General features: G+C 36.7%; 2 protein-coding genes across 6 annotated transcripts; one reads left to right on the top strand and one right to left on the bottom strand.

Annotated features, from left to right (window-relative positions):
• Window positions 1-2,446: 2,446 nt before the first annotated feature.
• Window positions 2,447-11,842, top strand: LOC114711988 (protein CCA1). Of its 4 annotated transcripts, none has more exons than XM_028896441.1 (8): window positions 2,447-2,686; window positions 3,065-3,486; window positions 3,805-3,916; window positions 4,150-4,211; window positions 9,310-9,531; window positions 9,628-9,943; window positions 9,980-11,091; window positions 11,171-11,842. In XM_028896441.1, exons 2-8 carry the CDS (start codon window positions 3,445-3,447, stop codon window positions 11,561-11,563), a joined length of 2,259 nt encoding a protein of 752 aa, XP_028752274.1. In that variant the 5' UTR covers window positions 2,447-2,686; window positions 3,065-3,444; the 3' UTR covers window positions 11,564-11,842. The 4 variants fall into 4 exon arrangements, with proteins under 4 accessions (XP_028752274.1, XP_028752275.1, XP_028752272.1 ...); XM_028896442.1 differs by having other exon boundaries at window positions 9,628-10,222; window positions 10,382-11,091; XM_028896440.1 differs by having other exon boundaries at window positions 2,452-2,686; window positions 3,065-3,093; window positions 3,319-3,486; window positions 9,628-11,091.
• Window positions 11,843-12,286: 444 nt separating this feature from the next.
• Window positions 12,287-18,454, bottom strand: LOC114711977 (serine/threonine-protein kinase ATG1a). Of its 2 annotated transcripts, none has more exons than XM_028896425.1 (13): window positions 18,134-18,454; window positions 17,904-18,021; window positions 17,613-17,671; window positions 16,590-16,654; window positions 16,013-16,106; window positions 15,854-15,934; window positions 15,638-15,749; window positions 15,406-15,460; window positions 15,017-15,312; window positions 14,575-14,936; window positions 13,720-14,017; window positions 13,560-13,630; window positions 12,287-12,758 (listed from the first exon to the last, which is right to left on the bottom strand). In XM_028896425.1, exons 1-13 carry the CDS (start codon window positions 18,377-18,379, stop codon window positions 12,534-12,536), a joined length of 2,082 nt encoding a protein of 693 aa, XP_028752258.1. In that variant the 5' UTR covers window positions 18,380-18,454; the 3' UTR covers window positions 12,287-12,533. The 2 variants fall into 2 exon arrangements, with proteins under 2 accessions (XP_028752258.1, XP_028752259.1); XM_028896426.1 differs by having other exon boundaries at window positions 15,050-15,312.
• Window positions 18,455-19,843: the final 1,389 nt, after the last annotated feature.

Here is a 19,843-nt window from a genome sequence, read left to right as displayed (position 1 = left end):
GAGGGTTTGAACCCATGACCCCTTGGCACTCCAAAAGGTTTATAACCACTAAGCCAAGCAACCCATTCAAACATAAAATGCAAATAAAAATATATATAACAAAAAAACATAACTGTTTGAGTATAAGTGAACAAGTGAAATTAAACGATTTAGAAGTGGAATTCAACAATTTACAACAAAAATTAAGCAATCCACAAATAACATAATAGAAGTCATAATCCCAAATGCAAGTGTTTAAGTGCAAATGAGCAAGTGAAATTTGAAGATTTACAACAAAAGTTTATGGATTTACAACCCAAATTCGGCAAACACAAGAGAATGCACAACCCAAAATATAAGTGTTTGAGTGTAAGTGAACAAGTGAAATTTGACAATTTACAAGTAGAATTTAGCAATTTACAACAAAAATTAGGCAATTTACAAATAACATAATCGAAGTTATAACCCTAAATACAAGTGTTTAAGTGCAAATGAGCAAGTAAAATTTGAAAATTTACCACAAAAATTTATGAATTTACAACCCAAATTTGGCAAACACAGGAGAATTCACAACCCAAAATGTAAGTGTTTGAGTGTAAGTGAACAAGTGAAATTCAACGATTTACAAGTGGAATTCAACAATTTACAATAAAAATTAGGCAATTTACAAATAACATAATCGAAGTCATAACTCAAAATGCAAGTGTTTAAATGCAAATAAGCAAGTAAAATTTGAAGATTTACAACAAAAGTTTATGGATTTGCAAGTGAAATTCAACAATTTACAACAAAAATTAAGAAATTTACAAATAACATAATGGAACTCACAATCCTAAGTACAAGTGTTTAAGTGTAAATGAGCAAATGAAATTTGAAGATTTACAACAAAAGTTTATAGATTTGCAAGAGAATTTTACTTGCTTATTTGCACTTAAACACTTGTATTTGAGGTTATGACTTCGATTATGTTATTTGTAAATTGCCTAATTTTTGTTGTAAATTGCTGAATTCCACTTGTAAATCGTCGAATTTCATTAGTTCACTTACACTCAAACACTTACATTTTGGGTTGTGAATTCTCATGTTTGCCAAATTTGGGTTGTGAATCCACAAATTTTTGTTGTAAATTTTCAAATTTCACTTGCTCATTTGCACTTAAACACTTGCATTTGGGATTATGACTTCTATTATATTATTTGTAGATTACCTAATTTTTGTTGTAAATTTTTGAATTCTACTTGTAAATTATCTAATTTCACTTGTTCACTTACACTCAAACAATTACATTTGTTTTGTTATATGTATTTTTATTTGCATCCTATGTTTGAATGGGTTGCTTGGCTTGCTGGTTGTAAATCTTTTGGTGTGCCAAGGGGTCATGGGTTTAAACCCTCCCTTAGCCACCTTATTTTAAATAAAAAAAAATTCCGGCCACTGGAAGCTGATCGGAGCTACTGTTCCAGCCACCAGTGGCCGAACTCCCGGTGGTGACCACTTGAGCACCGGTGGCCGGAGCTCCGGTCTCTGGTGGCCGGAACAGTATCTCCGGTTAATATTTATTTTTTAATAAAATAAAAAGGAAAGGGCATTATTGTAATCTCATTCTAAATTTTAATTTCAATTTGATCCCTTAGTCCTGCAGTGAAATTTTAGAAAATTTTGGTCATTGATTGATATAAATTGTCTTCTGCAGTCCTTAACTGAAAATCTAACTCTGTACAACGAGAAAATAAATTATTATTTAGAGTTATTTCAAGCTTACTTTTAATTTTAAAATTCTTTATTATCAATGTCATGAGCTCTTTACGTGATGTTGTATTTCTGCTTATGCCTAAACACGTGATCACAGGACAGAATTCAGGCAACGCTGCAGGTCCACATTGATTATGGACCATAAAAAAAAAAACCAAAGAAACAATGTCCAAACGATACGATCACCAAGATCTTACCGTTGCCTTCCACGTGTCCCAAACGAGGAACACAGTGCCAACCAGTTAGGCAGTTAGTACGACCAAAACGCCACGTACCGGTCTCTGAAAAGCGAAACGCCACGTTGACTAAAATTCCCACCACTGCAGCCGGGTGGCCGTACTCCTCTAACCGGAACAAACGGTTACTCCTGCCACGTAATCACTGGGACCGACACCCATAGCTGGCATCGCTTTTACGTAATCCCTGAGAGCTTGTGGATGACATTTGAGGCCGAAGACCAAATTCCGAAAAAGAAAGCAAAAAATATTCAGGAAAAGCGCAAGCGTGGGTATGTGCAACGTCCGCCACTAATTTACATACACGTGGCATAATCCAATGAGAAAACGGTTTGACGACTTTGCCCTTCGCTCCTTGCGAGCCTCAAATAAAAACGACGCCTAATTTTTACGAAAAATAAAATAAAATACTGAACACAAGAAATTGTTAGTGGCTGAGATTGCTTCTCAGTCTTTGAACTGTTTGGCGTCGGAGTTTCTGGTAAATTTTAGTGTCGGGCCTCTTACAGAAGGAAAAGACTAATAAACTATCACTGCTTCTGCTTCTGTTTCGTTCGGCACTTTTTCAGTTTCTTTGTGTTCTCTGATCACAAGTCCCTCGGACTCGGATTTTTGCCATTGCCGGAAATGAGTTCTCCGGCGAGTGTCCGGTGATTTGTTGTTTTCACATGCATGATCGCACCTCCGGTTCCTTATCACTGCCATGGTTTTATGCCGAGGTACTTATTTTTGTTGCGTATTTACTTTCCTGTTCTCGACAAATTGGAGGAAAATGAACAGCGAAATGTACGTTTTACTTCGCTGTATGATTCCTTCGTTTCCAACATATTACTGAACACTCCTCTTCATTTGATATTGTATTTGATTTTGCTGGCTCTTATTGATTTTAAGCTATGGACGGTTATGATACTAATTATATGTTTTACTGCGCTGCCTGATACTTTCGATTTGAACATATCACGTATTCAAGTTAACTCGACTCTTGATTAGATTATGTGGTTGATTTTTCCAACTTCTATTTATTTGAAGATACGAATGTTTGTTTTATATACTGATTATATTTCCCTCTCTTTTTTGCCTGTTCACTTGATTGAAAGGTGTTGGCACGTACGGGTTCGTTGTTTTGGTGAGAATTCTGATCAAGCAACTATGTTTTATTGTTTCGGAGAAACGACTCTGTTGCGGTGGATTCTTGAAATTTTAATTTTGTTTTTCTTAGTTTCTCGATTATTATAGATAATATGTATGACATAACTATAGCCTCGCCACTTGTGAATTGGAGTGCTTATCAGTGCTGATACGAAGCAGAGACGGATCTCTACCTATTTTTCTACCCTTTTTCTTTTTGCAGTAGCACCACTATATCAGATTGTGCTTCCAATTACCACGGCTTTACGATTCAGTGTGTTTCATGTTGCCAAGAATGAAAGGAGGTATATCAGGGAAGATCTAAAGCAGCGCTTGCTGCACAGGTCCTATGATGGACGCATACTCCTCTGGAGGAGAAGGGGTTGTTAAGGTAAGGTTAATATCTGATTGAAAAAAAAAGAAAAAGGGCAAGCTTAATAATTTATTATGATGAATTAAGGTTGTATTTAATTTCGTGCTCCAATCTTTTCTTCACATAAATGACAAAGAAGGGAATTAGCAAAGCTGAATGCTTTTTAAGTAGAAACCTGGCAATTATAGACAAGAAAACTATTTAGCATGAAGATAAGGTTGTCATGATGGGTTAAGTTTTTATTTCTCTCATGCTACAATGTTTTGTTGATTCAGAGGACAAACAAGTTAATTAGTAGAGTTGAATATTTTCTAAGTAGATAACTGGCAATTACAGACAAGAAAACCTTACACAATCACAAAGCAAAGAGAAAGATGGACTGAGGAGGAGCATAATAGGTTTCTAGAAGCCTTAAAGCTCTATGGGAGAGCATGGCAGCGCATTGAAGGTAATAATTTGCTCGTTTCTTAAACAGGTCTTTCCTTCTGTTCATTTCTTCATACGCGGGAAACAGTTTAGAAGTGCACAGTAATAATGCTCTGCTGACTCGTAACTCCAAATTTTTCTATGAGGAAATAATTTTAACCACTCTATTTATTTTATTAACGCTTAACCAGAACCCTTTGTTTTTTCTCCTGTGCTCGGGCAATCATTTGTGGTGTTTTACCTTTTGATGTGCAGAGCATATCGGAACAAAGACTGCTGTGCAAATCAGGAGCCATGCACAGAAATTCTTTACAAAGGTCAGTGTGTACCTTCTTACCTTGGCTTATCCTAAGTGTTAGTTGTTTTATTTGAATTTACCTTTCTTTTTACCTTCTGCTGATTTACGTATTTATATCCTTACTTTTTACATATATTTGGTTCACTTTAATCAATATACATTTCCATCTAATTGCACCGAAAATTTCATATTTTCATTGTACTGGTGAACTTGAAATCATGGAGGAATCAAGACGCAAATTATGTATGGGAAAGTTGTAACAGACAACCGCCTCTCTATGTGAAATTCAACTAAGGGCTTGAAAATATATTTCAACTAAGAAAATTTCTAGCTCCTACCAAAAGGTTGGTTAGGTATTCAATGATGATTTTTCAAGTAAGAATCGAGAATAATAAATCAGATGATTAAAGGACCTGAAATGCGATAAACAAAGGAGGTAAAGAAACAAGGCAAAGATATTTATAAAGACAATAATTCGTAATTGATGGCCATTTTGGTTTATGTTATAACAGTTTATGAAAAGTTTTCTTTAACAGGAAAATTCTTTTTTTGTGGTAGTAAAAGGAGAATTAATAATGAAATAAGAATATCTGTAATTATTTTAAGTGTTAATGTGTTTTATCGATTTGGGATGTGGAGTTAATTAAGAGTCATTTGGTAATTTAGAGATATTTGTTTGCCTTTCTACATAAGGCTGAGTATTGTCATAGGGTTTTCAGTTTGTCATTGAAACTTATCAGTAATAATATGAAAAATTTTCAGTTTCTCTCTAGGATTAGACTTTCTGCTCCAAACCATTAGTTTAGTGGCCCTGATTATAATGTCTCATCAGCATTGTAGATAACTAAAGTTGCAAAGTTATGTTCATTATCAGGCCAATTTGAACTAATAACATAACATTGGGTTTTTTTCCTTAAAAAATTGTGTCTTCTAATATACCATTGTCTTTGATTGTGTATTTTTTTGTTCAACTTTGTTTGTAGTTTCTAATACACTCAACAAAGTAGTTTGTGACTTGGTACTTTTATCATATCCTCGGTGTTAGGAAGACCCTTATATTTCTTTTATTGTCCTATTCAAGGTGATAGTCCTCTTTTTTCTAGGTGCTGGGTGCATTCATTAAATTAGTCTTGGCTACCAGCAGTAGAGAGGTTTATTCGTCATAATGGCTCAGCTAAGTGTTTCAAGATGGTGGTCTATATTATATTAACTTTCCTTGGATAATTGAGATCTATATTTATTTCCTTTACCAAACTCCATTGTGAATTTTCATCTTTATTAAAAAATTTAATCTGTTTTTTTTTTTTTTTGCCTTGGAACTTAGGGGGTTTGTTTGTAAATTGATAACGTTGGTTTCCGTTGCTACATTTCCAAAACTTGAGTGTGGTTCTTCAGAGAAACTACTTTAGCATTAGAAATTGCTTTTCAAAGGGATTGTATATCTTGGCCCTTTATGGTCTGCTGATTTAATCTGAGAGCTTTTCTGTTTAGAGCAACAGATTAATAACGGATCATTATGTAATCTGTTGAGGTGGGTGAGAGGAGAAATTAGTTGGACAATGTATGAATGGTCACTTTATTTTACTGTGAAGCTGCGATTTTAAAATTTGAAATCTTCTCTCTCTACAAAGGTTGATTTACTTGTCCCTTTTGCTCACTAACTGGTATTCTTGGATGTTAAGTTTTGGTTTTTAGGATGTCTAAATGATTAGGAGTTTTTTGCGCTTAGAGTTTTGTTCTCATGTCAAACTGCTTACATGATGCTAGCACTGCTAACTGGAAAGATCTGCTGGACACAAAAGTTGACCAGAGTTGTTATTAGTAGTTTGATTTAACATCTACCAATGTAACTGGATATGTTCCAGTGACCTCTGTCTTTCCCCGGGTGAAATTTCCTTCATATGTTATAGGAAGTATTGGGAAAAAAAAAATCAGAACTCAAAGCTGGTGTACCCTGTAATTAAGGAAAGTGTGGCACTGAACCGCTGGACTCCCTGATGGCATGGATATGGTTGATTTGGTAGTTTTTTTTCCTCTTCTCTTGATTTTCTCCCTGAGCTCATTGGATTATACATGATTGAGAGAAGTTTTTTGAATCAGTAGCACTGGGTTATTATTGATTTGGTTTTTGAGATAAATGAGCCCTCGAGATCTGCCAACTTCTGTTTTCTGGAACTAATTTTATCTGATAGCAGAGGATGCCTAGAATTCAGAGGGATTTTATTATGTCTTGAAACTTGAAGCCACCAAATCGCACATGATGACTGGAAGAAATCAGAAGGGCTTTCTTGTGTGTCACTTTGCTTTATTGCTGGTTGAAAGCAGCAGAAGTCATTTCTGATTGCTTTCTCTCCCATAGAACTAATTTTCTCGCTTCAATAAAGGGGGGCTGGTTTGGCTAAGTAATCAATACGATTGCTTGGTCAAACCAGTCCCCCCTTTTTTTGTTTGATTGCACTAGTGCAAAATGAAATTAGGAAAGACAAAGGAGACACAATTGTTTGGAACACGCAATTGAGAAATTCCATCTTACATATAGAGCAGTAAAAGGTGTAGTACAATCTGTAATATGACAGCAGAGCAATTAGTACAAGGACTAACATATAAACTATTCTAACAATCATAAGTTTGTGCCTTATTCTGACAATCCATCTTAAGCTAGAGTGGACGTGCCATACTCACCAAGCTTATTACAAATTTAGTTGATTGAAGGACCTTGGAGAGATTTAGTATTTTGCTTGTTGGTCATTAGAGCGAACAGACCAAGTAGCAAGACCTTAAGAATAAGAGCAACTAAAGCTCTAAAGGATAAGACTATAGAAGAGCTGAGAATTGAAGTTAAACCTGATTGAGAAACACTGAATTATTGAGGACTATTGTTGAAGAAAAGCATCTTGAAAGCAAGAATTCAAGTATTGTTAAGAAAGAAAGATGCACAAGCGGTGCAAGATTTTGCAACAATATCTCTTAGAAGGCTAAATGAAAATCAACCTAGTGATGACGATGATTATGTACCATTCGTGTACATCACTGCTCCTCGAGGCTAAGACTACGTTACAAGTGGATAAGAAAGCATTTGAATGGCTTACAAAACCAAAAGAGTTGACATTGCTTGAAGCAGATAGGTTTTTGGAAAATGCATTGGAGAGGGCTTTAATAATGAAAAATGTTTTTTTTTTAAAAAAAAAAAGATATGACATGAAGGTACAGATTGATATCTGTCTTGAGGAGTATAAAATCCTAGCGAAAAACTACTGCCAAAAGATTTTGGAGGAGAAGCTTAGCCCAATCATCCAGGCACTTGAGAAGGTTATCCAATCAGGTGGAGTTATGGAAAAAAGTTTTTCATCATTATCTGCTACAGATTTTTGAATTACAAGAGTAGAAAGGACACTCGTAAAGTGTGATGAAGAATACTGCAAACAAGGGAATGGAGTTCAAGTGTGTGGAGTCTCAAATCATACGGCAGTTATTTTTTATCAAGCCATTCAGGATTAAAGACTTCTAAAAGTTGGGAAAGCCCGAGAGTGCGTGATTGAATAATATAGATTAGTGGTGTCGCAGCTATTCAATGAAATCTACTTGAGGCCTGGGAGTTGTTGCCGCAGTCCTATATCTAAGGATGATCATCAAAGCAAGGAATTTAGACAACTACAAGGTGTTTAAAGACATAAGCATGGAATTTAAATGGCAAAACACGCTATGATAGTAAGAATAGTTTTCTCCTATTGGGTCATTTGTTGCTACTGGCTAGCATTTTACTAAGTCAGCGATATGCACTAATCAAAAGAGGGGGAAATGTTAGTGACCAACAATGCATATGCAGCGGGGATTGGTGCATGTTTGAGATAGAGGGTAATTGAAGTGGCGGCTACACTGCCATCTTTACAGAAGATATAGCTTTTAGCATATAGTAAATGGATACGAGACTTCAGTGCTCGGATAAGATCTTTTAGGATTAGAATCCTAAATCCAAATGATGTATGAATGAAACACCCTTAAAGAGAACTGCATTAAGTAACGAGAGGAGAAAACTTCTCATTCCTTACTTTTCATTCTTTAAATATTTCCTTACTTTCACTTTCCTTCCCTATATATATGTTGGTTGCAAAGCAAGGCATAGTAATGAGGTAGCTATAGAGTTTCCTTAGACCGACCTAGTAGTATTATCATTGGCTTCTGTTAACTTTACGCTTGACATGGGAAAGAAGCGTGTCATTCGTTTCAATGTGAAGGGGAAAAACAAAGAGCAGAAGGGATATTTAAGAATATAATCAGTCATAAAACAAATTTTTACACAATTAATTGACTTTATATCACCAGAAAATGTTATACAAGATATACAGTTGCAAAACTTCTTAAGAGTATAGAATCTAGTAATTAGTAGTGCTTAGAGCCTCTATGTCAAAACTAATGAGCTTGTTCAGGACCAGAGTGGCTCTCTCTCTCACGAAATAAATACAGAAACTTTTCTTTAAAGCACCAAACACTAGAAATGAAAAGTATCAAAATTATATTTGCTCAGGAGATCAGTTTTGGTGGAAAAATGAAGCTTCATTAGAAATATATCATAGTCTTCGAAAGGGATTGCCATGCAAATCTCTAGTAATGTTTGTGCATAAGTCAACTGTGTCAGCTGCTGCGGAGCGTATAGATTATATTAAATGAAGACATGTAAATAATTTGCAATGAGAAAATTTTTTCTGAGACAGGTAATTTACCATTTTATTTGGGTTATAATTGACTCCACCTACGGGAGATTTTTTCCCAGATATGATCAGAGAAGGGTTCTGTATGTTTTCTTTTCTCAGCTTTAATAATATAAGATGGTGTTTTGATTTTTAAACTATATACGTGGCCAATCACACATACACACATATTTCAACCAGCAATGCATGCTTCCTTTAGAATCTCACTAGCCGCATCATTGCCAAAGCGTGGGTATATCCATAGTCGTGCGTGAATCTATTGAAATATCTTATATTAGAGCTCTTACTCTTTTATAATGCTTTTGAGCTTGCGCATAAAAAAATTGCTCAAACGCCTGGATCAGTGATTTTGAATTGTTTTCACAATACATCACTTGCTGATAATCTGATTACAATTTTCACTTTCAGGTGGAGAAAGAGGCTCTTGAAAAGGGTGTTCCAATAGGGCAAGCTCTTGACATAGACATCCCTCCTCCACGGCCCAAAAGAAAGCCAACTAATCCTTATCCTCGGAAAACCAGTAATGGCTCTCCGGCACCACATAATGGAGCAAAAGATGGCATATTAACTTCTGTTTCGCCTTCGCATGGTAAAGAAGCACTGGACTTGGAGAAAGAACCACCTCCGGAGGTTATTACTCCACTCTTATTTTCAATGTTCCACTTATCAAGCAAACTTCTGCAATTTTTACTCAGTTCAATTATCCATTCTTTTTCCTTCTTTCAGAAATCTAATGGAGATGAAAGACCAATAAATGTTACTGAAAACAAGGATGAGAGCTGCTCAAGAGTATTTGCTATTCCACCAGAGGCACCCTATTCCTCTATATCTTCAGCGAAAAACAGATCAATTTCATTGTCAATGCCACTGAGAAACTCATGCATTTTAAGGGAGTTCATCCCTTCAGTAAGAGTGGGAATTACTCGAGACGAAACAGATGAATCTTCTGTCACTATTGAGCTTGAAAATCAGAAGTGCAACATAGATGATGGAAAACTAGAACAGACGAAAGCCTCTAAATTGGAGGGTTCTGATGGTTCAGGTGTAAAATTGGTTTTGGAGTGTTCTGATGCTTCAGGTGTAAAATTGGTTCAAAGTCAGAAAACAGATGATCTCAATTGTGCATTAACAATAGATGGGATAAAAGACAATCAGAATTGCCCAAGGCATGTCCCAGGGCCCGGTCTTGATGGGAACCTCGAAGCAGATACACAACCTCCCAAAGATATGCTATTACGAGACTCTAAATTTCAGCCTCTGGGAGAGGTTAATGGGCAACATAATATTTTCACAGATTCAGCTGCGTCAAACACGGGCGAAAATAAGAATAACACACCCCAATCTTCTATTCATCAATTATTTCCTGCTTATCCTCCCTTCCCGCAAGTTCTATGTAGTCAAGATCATTGCCATTCATGTTTTCACATGTCCTCCACATTTTCAAGTCTCATTGTCTCCACCCTCATGCAAAATCCTCCAGCCCATGCTGCAGCTAGTTTTGCTGCTACATTTTGGCCCTATGCCAATGCAGATTCTCCTGATTCTCATGCTTCCTCTCAAGGAGGCTTCACATCAACACAAATTGGCTCTCCTCCAAGTATGGCAGCTATTGCAGCTGCTACTGTGGCTGCTGCAACTGCATGGTGGACGGCCCATGGACTGCTGCCTTTGTGTGCTCCACTCCATTCTGCTTTCTCCTCTCCTCCTGCATCTGCGGTGGTAATTCCTTCCATGAATACCGCTGAAGCACAAGCAGTTAAAAAAGATCAGAAAGAGACTACGGTTGAGAATCCTCCTCTGCAAGATCAGATGCCAAACGGAGAATATTCAGAAGCTGTGCAAGCTCAACATTCAGACTCCAAGTCGCAAGATGTTTCTTCATCAGATTCTAAGAGTAAAGATGCCGATTTAACCAATTCACCTAAGGCTGCTGAACATGACAAGAACGAAGCGATTTCTGAGAACCTTGACTCCAACAAGACCAACGGAAGAAAACTGGTTGACCGTTCTTCGTGTGGCTCCAACACAACCTCTAGTAGTGATATAGAGACAGACGCGTTAGAGAAGAATGAGAAAGGGAAGGAAGAGTCCTTGACACCAGATGCAAACCACTTAACAACTGAGCCTAGTAATCGCCGTAGTAGGAGTGCAGGCAACCTTACTGATTCTTGGAAAGAGGTCTCCGAAGAGGTATCAATATCTTATTATTAGATTTTATTGTAATCCATATCTTTGGGTGCTTTGCTTCTCATGCCACTTGTATCATCAGGGTCGACAGGCCTTCCAGGCTCTCTTCTCCAGAGAGGTTTTGCCCCAAAGCTTTTCACCATCACACTTGGAAAAGGACATTCAGAAAGACCACAAAAATGAGGATCACAAGCAGAACATGGTTGACGGAGATGAAGACCTTGATAGCAACAAACACAGCTCTGATCAGGTAGGGGTAGAGAAGAACATGCCATCTGCAGAAAGAACACAGGGAGAGGAGGGACTTCTAACCATAGGGCTCGGGCAACGAAAGCTTAAGGCCTGTCGAACTGGGTTTAAACCTTACAAAAGATGTTCAGTGGAGGCCAAGGAAAATAGGGTTGGAAGTACTAGTAACCAGGGTGAAGAGAAAGGTCCGAAGAGAATACGCTTGGAGGGGGAGGCTTCAACTTGATCGCATTGGGTATTGCATGCAATCACACAAAAGAAAACTTTTGGTTTTGCATTATCAGTTCTAACTCCCCTTGTCACCTATTGTTTATTATCTAATCCTGCAGCTTCACGAAACTTGTCGTGTAGGTGTGTGTACTATATTAATTTTCCACGTGCTCATATTTACTATCCCTGAGACTGATGTTACTGCACTAAAAACTCTGCTAAAGACTTTCAAAAGAAACATAAAGTACTGTTTATGCCATGAATATAAAGTAATCTATGAGCCTTCATTCTGTGATTTCTCCTCATTCTATAGATTATTTGATATACAAGAACAATTCCCCGTGTGCAAACTTTACAAATGGGCCTTTGTTTCCAAGTTGAGGGAGTTTGATTTTGTTTGCGAACCGCTTCTTCTGATGTTAAATTTGACATCATTTGTTCACTTATTCCCCACCTCCATTAACGGTGCCATATGCTATTCATAATAATATAACTTATTTCTTGGTTTTCAATTTTCATTGTGAAATCGCTAAATTTGGAAGAAGTTCAACCACAGCTACTAGTGAACTGTATTCCACGTAAAAAGTGAGTCACAAACATATTTACCTTGTGTCAACTAATAAAATGCTGTATCATTGTGAAACATCTAAACTCCTGATCAAAGCCTTCAAGGGCAGTGGGACGGAAAACAACTTAGCCAGTTTGAGCGGATCAGACACTTGATTAGATCTGTACAATATACGAAACTATGAAAATTTCGTGGGGAACAATTTATAATATTATATACAAAATTCTCCGATAAAGGGAAAGTCACTCCACAGTACCATGTTAAGTCATAAAATTCTCTGCACATCACATCTATCAAATCAAAGCTTTTCTTTTTCTCTCATCTATGCATAGAAAAAGTTAATATGCAAGTCATCAGCAAAATACTTCAGTTACATATAACTGTACAAGGACTACTATACATATGGTTATTTACTTCATTAAAGAATGTCGGATGCCTTGGAAGGCTCCGATGACGAGGACTGACGTAGACGCGACTGCAGGTTCAATATATACTGTAACATTCTCTTCTCATTAGCCGGAGTTAGTGAGAATGGTGGGTTCAGTGGAAGGTGAACTGCTTCGTTCACAATAAATGAAAGAAGAAGCATCGCTTTTGAGTATGATACAGCTGCCTTACCTCTATTTTCCATATACTCGTCTACCTGGAAAAAAATAAAAAAGCAATGACTGCTTAGTCAAGTAACAGTTTAACATAGGGGTCAGTAACGCTTTACTCCTCGTACCTGACCCAAACTCAATTAGCCTTCTCATGTTTTAAAGTGCCCCTCGTTTAACTCCTCTTCCATTAATTCTATTATCGTTTACACAACTAAAGCTATTTGCAGTATATTAAAAGATGAACAAGTCGTCAAACATGTTTCACTTTGAACAAAATCTTTCACAGCTATCAATAACATTTGATGGGTGCCCAACTAGAGAAGGAAACTCCCAAAAACTAACTTGAGCTAATACAAGTCAATCCACGTAAATACTCTCAACAACCCATCCTATTTAATAGTACAAGACTAGGCATTTCATACTGCCTTAGTCTCTATAAACTGAATGCCTGCGAAAAGCTGGTGTTCCTCTCAGATTCTGCAACATTTTACTTGATCTCCTCACTGGTTAGAACCCTTTGGAGGTAAAGTTTTTCCAAATTACCGACCACCAACTCTAATAATAATCGTGAAACACCCAAGAGGGATGAAAAACCCTTCATTAAAAACTAGCAATGGAGGTCGAAAACAGCCCATACTATGTGATGTAGAATTAGACATCCAATACTATCTTAGGCCTATAAGAACAGACTGACAAATCAAGATTAAACTTTCCACTTTAAATCACATGGAAGTTAAAAAGTAATTTATCAATTGTTTATAATAGCCACCGTTTTTATGTCTCTGCAACAGAGGAGATAAGAAAGTTAAGAAAAAACTGACCAATAGAAAACCATGACTACTTACAGCACCACTTGTGCCGATTGATAGTGCTTTTTGAAATATGATCTCCATTGCATTTGGCATCTCAGATGCACCTGCAATGTATTTTACATTCTTAAGTACATAGTGCAGAAAATTTTTCCTCTGAAAGAAATAAAGTTCAGAACAAGAAAGGCAGTCCTACCATCCATATTTTGAACAAGGCATGAAAGTCTCTCAGCATGATCAACTGCAAAAATAAATCCTTTCTTGGCCCACAAGGACACAGCAGAAGGATCACTAAAATCTATTTTCTCTAGCATGGGTTGTGATCTGCTTTCATCTTCGCATGAGATTGTGGATTCCTTCCCTGAAGTGCTTCCAGGCAACTTGCCCTCAGCGATGGAGTCCAGCCAAAAGTTACAAATTTCAAGAGTTTTTTTCCATATAGCCAAAACCACCAGTTCAACTGCAAACGATTCTAGATACAATCCTGCATTATACTGCAAGAATAACCATTTAGACTGAAAATAAGAGGGAGAGAGACAGAGAGAGATGCAGTAAACTGTGGGGCCCATAACTAATGGGCTGACATGTAACTAACACATGGGATGTGCGAGTGTGTGAGGGAGAAGGTTCGTTGGTTGATATACTGGGGAGCAAAATTATCATGCATTTAATATCATGTTGAGCTTAGGTTCCATCATAGACCCGTTGGAGATGCACCTAAAGAGATCCACAAATTTTAAGGAGTATTGAGTTTTGTTACAGCATTGAAATAAGTAATACTGTGAAATTATTAATCAGAGATACAGCTTGTACATTCAGTCCGTACTGGACTGTGTTATATTTGCAAGTAAATGTTAAACGAGCTTCTTGCATGAAATTCTGCTTCCTGAATTGTAAACTTCATATTTGCATTTGTCTACTGAATTTACAGATCCGTTCTTGAGAGCAAAGAATGGAAGAAGAATTTAGCTGTGATAATAATTCGAGCAGAGTTTTAAAGTCAACAATATATTGACACAGTGATGAAATTAAAAGAACTAGACTAGCTTACTTTTTCTTGTGAAAGTTCTGAGAGAATCTGCACATATTGATGCAACAAATCTAACCCACTCGAAGGCTGCTTTGAGGATGCACCCTGCTCTTTCCCCAGGACAGCAAACACAGGGGCCGCCTCAAATTTACCACTTTTTGTTCTTTCTTCTCCATCACCATCAAAACAGCAACAGGATAAATTATTTGTTCGCTTTGCAACTCCAACTTCCAGGCCAACCATCTCTGAAGGACAGATCGAAACCCCGCTAGTGATATGATCTTGCACAGATGCCCCAAGGTAATCAGAGAAAGCCTCCGATGATGCAAAGTGACGATTGACTAGGACATAGTCTTTCTCAATGGACTCCATCAAATGAGAAGCTAAACAAAATGAAAATAAAAAAGGATCAAGAAAAACAGGTGGAAAGCCATGAAACTACAAGATCATGATAAGAGTGGACCATGAGGCTGGTCTGACAATTGAGCAACATTACCAAGTCCCTGCTTGTCACCAGTAGTTGTTGAAATTGTGCCCTTAACACTTTTGGTGTCAGCAGTATTCCCACTAAGCTTCCTTGGTGACAGCACGGTCTCATCAACAGCAGAACTGATTACCACAGGGTCATCTATGGATGTCTTGAGATGATGACCAGGATGCAAATGAGGACTTTTGTCCGATGTTGAGATGGTACCATATTGCTGGACCGTTGATCCGTCTGGTGGCTGTATAGAAGGCCGTTCAACGTTCACAATTGACCTATATGAATAACAAGATATTACTATGACATGGAAGAAAATGTGACAGGTATACAGGAGATGAAAAGATCCTTAATAAAAAGTAAATTACAACCTGGGCTCCTTTAAGAAATTGTGATTGAAGAAATCTTTGAATGTCAATCGCTCAGCTGCACATCACAGTTCAACTTCAGAGAAGTTGTCTATATGCATTCTAAGTGACATTTAAAGCGTGATAAAATGACTGGTTATATTCAACCTCAGATCCATCACCTTTACACAAACACACAGCCACAGGCATAACGGATATTACACTCATGTGCATGCCATGCAACTGCAATCAATACCTGGTGTTAGACGCAGAAGGCTTCTGCAAAGATCCACACAATCTGGATGTAGCTCATTTAAAGCCTCTGGTGGGAACCGCAGTTCAGTGGATTTTAAAATGTTCTGAAAAAGCTGCAGCACAAAAAGTGATCAGAGGAGAAGGGTACTTCCAATAACAAAGAAATACCTTCTTGATTATTCTCGAGGAAAAAATAATTGCTATCCTTCTCCTAAACCTGAAATTGACTATTTCCATCAAATGGTGGCCTCCCAGTCACTAGCTGGAATAATATGGCTCCGACACTCCATAAATCAGCCTGCAGCGACAAAATCAAACAATTAGGGGGGGGGGGGGCGTCTGCAAGTACAGGTAATGTCATTCTATCGTTCATCACCTTGGCATCATACTTCTGATTTTGAATTATCTCTGGAGCCATGTACAACGGTGAACCACATAGTGTGTCTGCCAACCCTTGGGGTGTGAGAGACCTAGGACATCCATAAATCAGGAATAACAAAACTGAAGGGGAAAAATCTCCAATATCTCCGCGTTTTTTTAACAAACCATTCAATATCCAATGCTACCAACTAATCCAATATCAAGTCACGTTTAGTCCCCAACAGGAGGGATCTTTCCACATAGATTTTTCCACCTAGGCTCAAACTCAAGACCTTGCTTGAAAGGTGTAGAGTCCATTATCACCCAACCAAGCAACCATTGGCATTATATTGAAGCAAAAAAAAAAAAATCAAAAGCAAGAAAAACAAAAATATCATTTGACTGCTTGCCATATAAAACTACGAGGGAGATCATATAAAGAAATATTCATTAAAAAGAAGAATCTTCACTGAAAAAAGAGGTCCATGTGTAAATCCATTTAGTACGTCTTACCAACAAAATGTGGTTAACTCAATCATCAACAACATAATAACCCTATTTACATATTTAAACCACTTACTGAGTTATCCTACCTTGCAAAACCAAAATCGCCTATTTTCAGAAGTGGTATACCTCCAATACTGGACAATAGTAAGTTCTGCAAATACCAAAAATATAGAATCAAGACACTAATAGATTAAAATACGAGCAACAGTAACTATGAAACAACTAGAGAAGATCATAAAGAAGTCCCCTAAATCAAGTTAATAAACAGTTCAAAATCAGTATCCCTTCTGAACTAAGCATAGCACTACAAATTATGATATATGAGTCATTAATATATTCTTCCTTTATTGCATCCCTTTCTTCAGTAGTGCCTCATTTTTGTTGTTTCCTTTTAACCCTATATTTTCTTCACAGTGCAGCTTCTATAGATAAAGGCATAAAGCTATAATAAATGGAGAAAACCTATGTACAAATTTAAAAATTTAGCCATCAGGTTCTCTAATAAATGCATGAACCATAATTTTTGAAGACAAATGTAGAATTTTTTTAATTTCCTTCCTATATATGAATATGACGGCAAAATTAAACCCTATACCCAAGTCTAGTCAGTAACAATTTGAAGTAAAACCTAGGTGATTGCAAAGAACTTGTGTAGGAATCCAAAGGTTAACTTTTCCCTTTAACTTATTTTTATTATAAGGTAGTAACATGGCATTTATAGCTGATAAACACCCAGAATAAAATCCTATTCGAATAAAACTCTGAAAAATAAGATAGGTCTATCCAAATCAAAATAAGATAACTCTCTCTTCATTAAAATTAAAATAATCATAAATGCATAGAAAAATTATCCAAAAAATAAATACAAAATAAATAAACCTCCTTTAAAATTTAAAAAAATAATAATAACTTTCACCCAAATCAACGTATCTCCCCGCAATTTGCATATTTGTCGTCCTCTATGTGCTAAGATTGGACATCATAAATGAGAAAAAGGTGCGGACTTGAACATAAACTAAATAAGCAGCTGAAAATTATTAAAAATAAGCCCGCACAGATTATGAGAAGAACACAAAAAATTTATAATTCGACAAGATTCATTCTGGTACCTGTGGTTTTAGATCTCTATGAATGAGGTGCTTTTCTTGGAGTACCATCAACCCCGCAGCTACAAGTAAGCCCAGCGTAAAATTAGAAATTCGTAATAGTATATACTACAGAGGAGGGTAAATTAGAGGATCAAGTTGGTATCTGCAAAATCGTCAAACCATTTGCAAAATTCAAGAAGCTGGAAAAATCACTGAAAGGACCATCTTTTAATTGCCAGGTCGAATAATGGTGATCGCATGTGCTAGAAAAGGCTGAAAAGTAAAACAACCGCAGGGAGTAAGTATACTCACCTAAGTGTCTCATAAAATGCCGTGCAATGGATTCTGAAACTTTTCCGCGTCGATGAATGTAAGTAGCAAGGTCACCACCATTGCAATACTCCAAAATAAGGTAAATCCTATCATTGGTCTTTAACCCCAAAAATCCACGTTACAGTGAGAATCAAAACAGCTCAAATAGCAATGAGATTAAAGAAGTTTCCAGAAAAGGAAATGAAAACGGATAATTATAACGACTTTACCTGGATTACATCGAACAATCGTATAATGTTTGGGTGATCGATGGTGCTAAGAATAGAAATCTCTTTGAGTAGATTCTCACTGACTTTTGGGCTAAGCCGTTTCTTGTTAATCTCCTTAACTGCAACCTCCAAACCCGAGTGACGATGCCTTGAGTGCCACACCACCGCAAAAGAACCCGACCCGATTTGCTGTCCCAGTACGTAATCTCCGATCAGGCGCGGCTGGTTGGGGCTCCCGAAATCCATGGAGAATCCGAACCGGTTCGCCCGAGCCACAAACTGGGTCTGTGACCGTCTTTGTTGTAGTTCCCGGAGGTATTGTCCCACTAAAAATGACTAAAAGTTATGGCTCGGATGATGAAGATCATGCTGGCGAATTCGTAGATTCTTGCTGAATTTGAAACTACAGAGGATGATGAGGTTGATAAAGCAGTCAATGAACGAAGAAGGCTTTTCATTATTGTTTGGATATGTTTTTGTCTGCAGAAACGACGCCGATGTTACGAAGCTGAGACGCAGTTTGGCAGTGCGGAATGGGAAACTGCTGAGTGGACGAAGAAATACTTTTTATCTGCGATATACGTACAAACACGCGATCATTGATGACTGAACAAAAGCCGTGTTTTAATGATCACTGAACAAAGGCTGTGTTTTTTTAACAGAGGCTGGAAAAAATGATTATCCGTCCGAGAAGAGAGAGAGCGGTTTAATTATTAAACTGATCTTATCCTAACTATCTGCCCATTTATTAATTAAATTATCATTTTATATAATACACACGCACACGCACAATACAGTAATGTTATTTTACTTTCATTTCTTTTTAATTTCGTATATTATCCGCCCAAACAGGAATGCTATAAGCCTGGTGATGCGTTCTAGTAACTCGGAATTAAAATAATTTATCACAAGATATCTTATTTGAATTTCAGATTTTACGTTGGATTTTTTTTAAGAAAAAACAACTCACATATCACATATCCCTCTAATAAAGTTTAAGTATAAATAATAAAAATGAATTAAATTATAGATTTTTAATTTTTAGAAATAGAGCTCACTTTAAATTGATTTATCAGTGAAAAGTGTAGTATCAAACTAAATGGATTTCAAATTATACTTTTTCCAGATATATATCATTTTCAATATATAACGGTTTCATTTCAGTAGATGATTCGTTTACTAACGAGGAAGGTTATCAGGATGATCTGACATTTAGAAATTTTATTATAAAGTTTTAAAAGCTAAAATAGTTTCTTCACATAACTTAAATGTTTTTTTAAATATATGTGATATTTAAAATTTATTTCACTGGCTTTGATTTAAAGTGAGAATAAAAAATTATCTAGGATCATCCTCAGCATATAATATCCCGACGCGTGGGATGGTATCAAATGAATCACCAAGCCCCATTGGCGAACTTGATTCACTAAGTTATTCAGGCCCAGTTCTTTTTCATTTGGACTATTATGCAAAAACGTAGGCCCAGTGTTGTAGGCCAATTGGGCCACCGCAACGAAAATATTAGAGTAATCAAATTCAGGTCCTCTCTTTGTTTTGGGCTTAGGCCCTCTCTTTGTTATGAAAAAAAAATTCAGGTCAATAATAAGCTTAAATTACCAGGATAAAAAAAATTGTAAGTAAATTACCGGAGGGAAGTCTTTTTCTTCAAGGATACAAATGCAAGTCCAAATAATTAATTTTCCTTTTAAA

This window comes from Neltuma alba, unplaced genomic scaffold (genome assembly GCF_004799145.2).
Source record: "Neltuma alba isolate B1F8T4 unplaced genomic scaffold, ASM479914v2 tig00011324_pilon, whole genome shotgun sequence".
Lineage (NCBI taxonomy): Eukaryota > Viridiplantae > Streptophyta > Magnoliopsida > Fabales > Fabaceae > Neltuma > Neltuma alba.
Note: the sequence above shows the minus strand (reverse complement) of the source record. Positions and strands in the feature narration are given on the sequence as shown.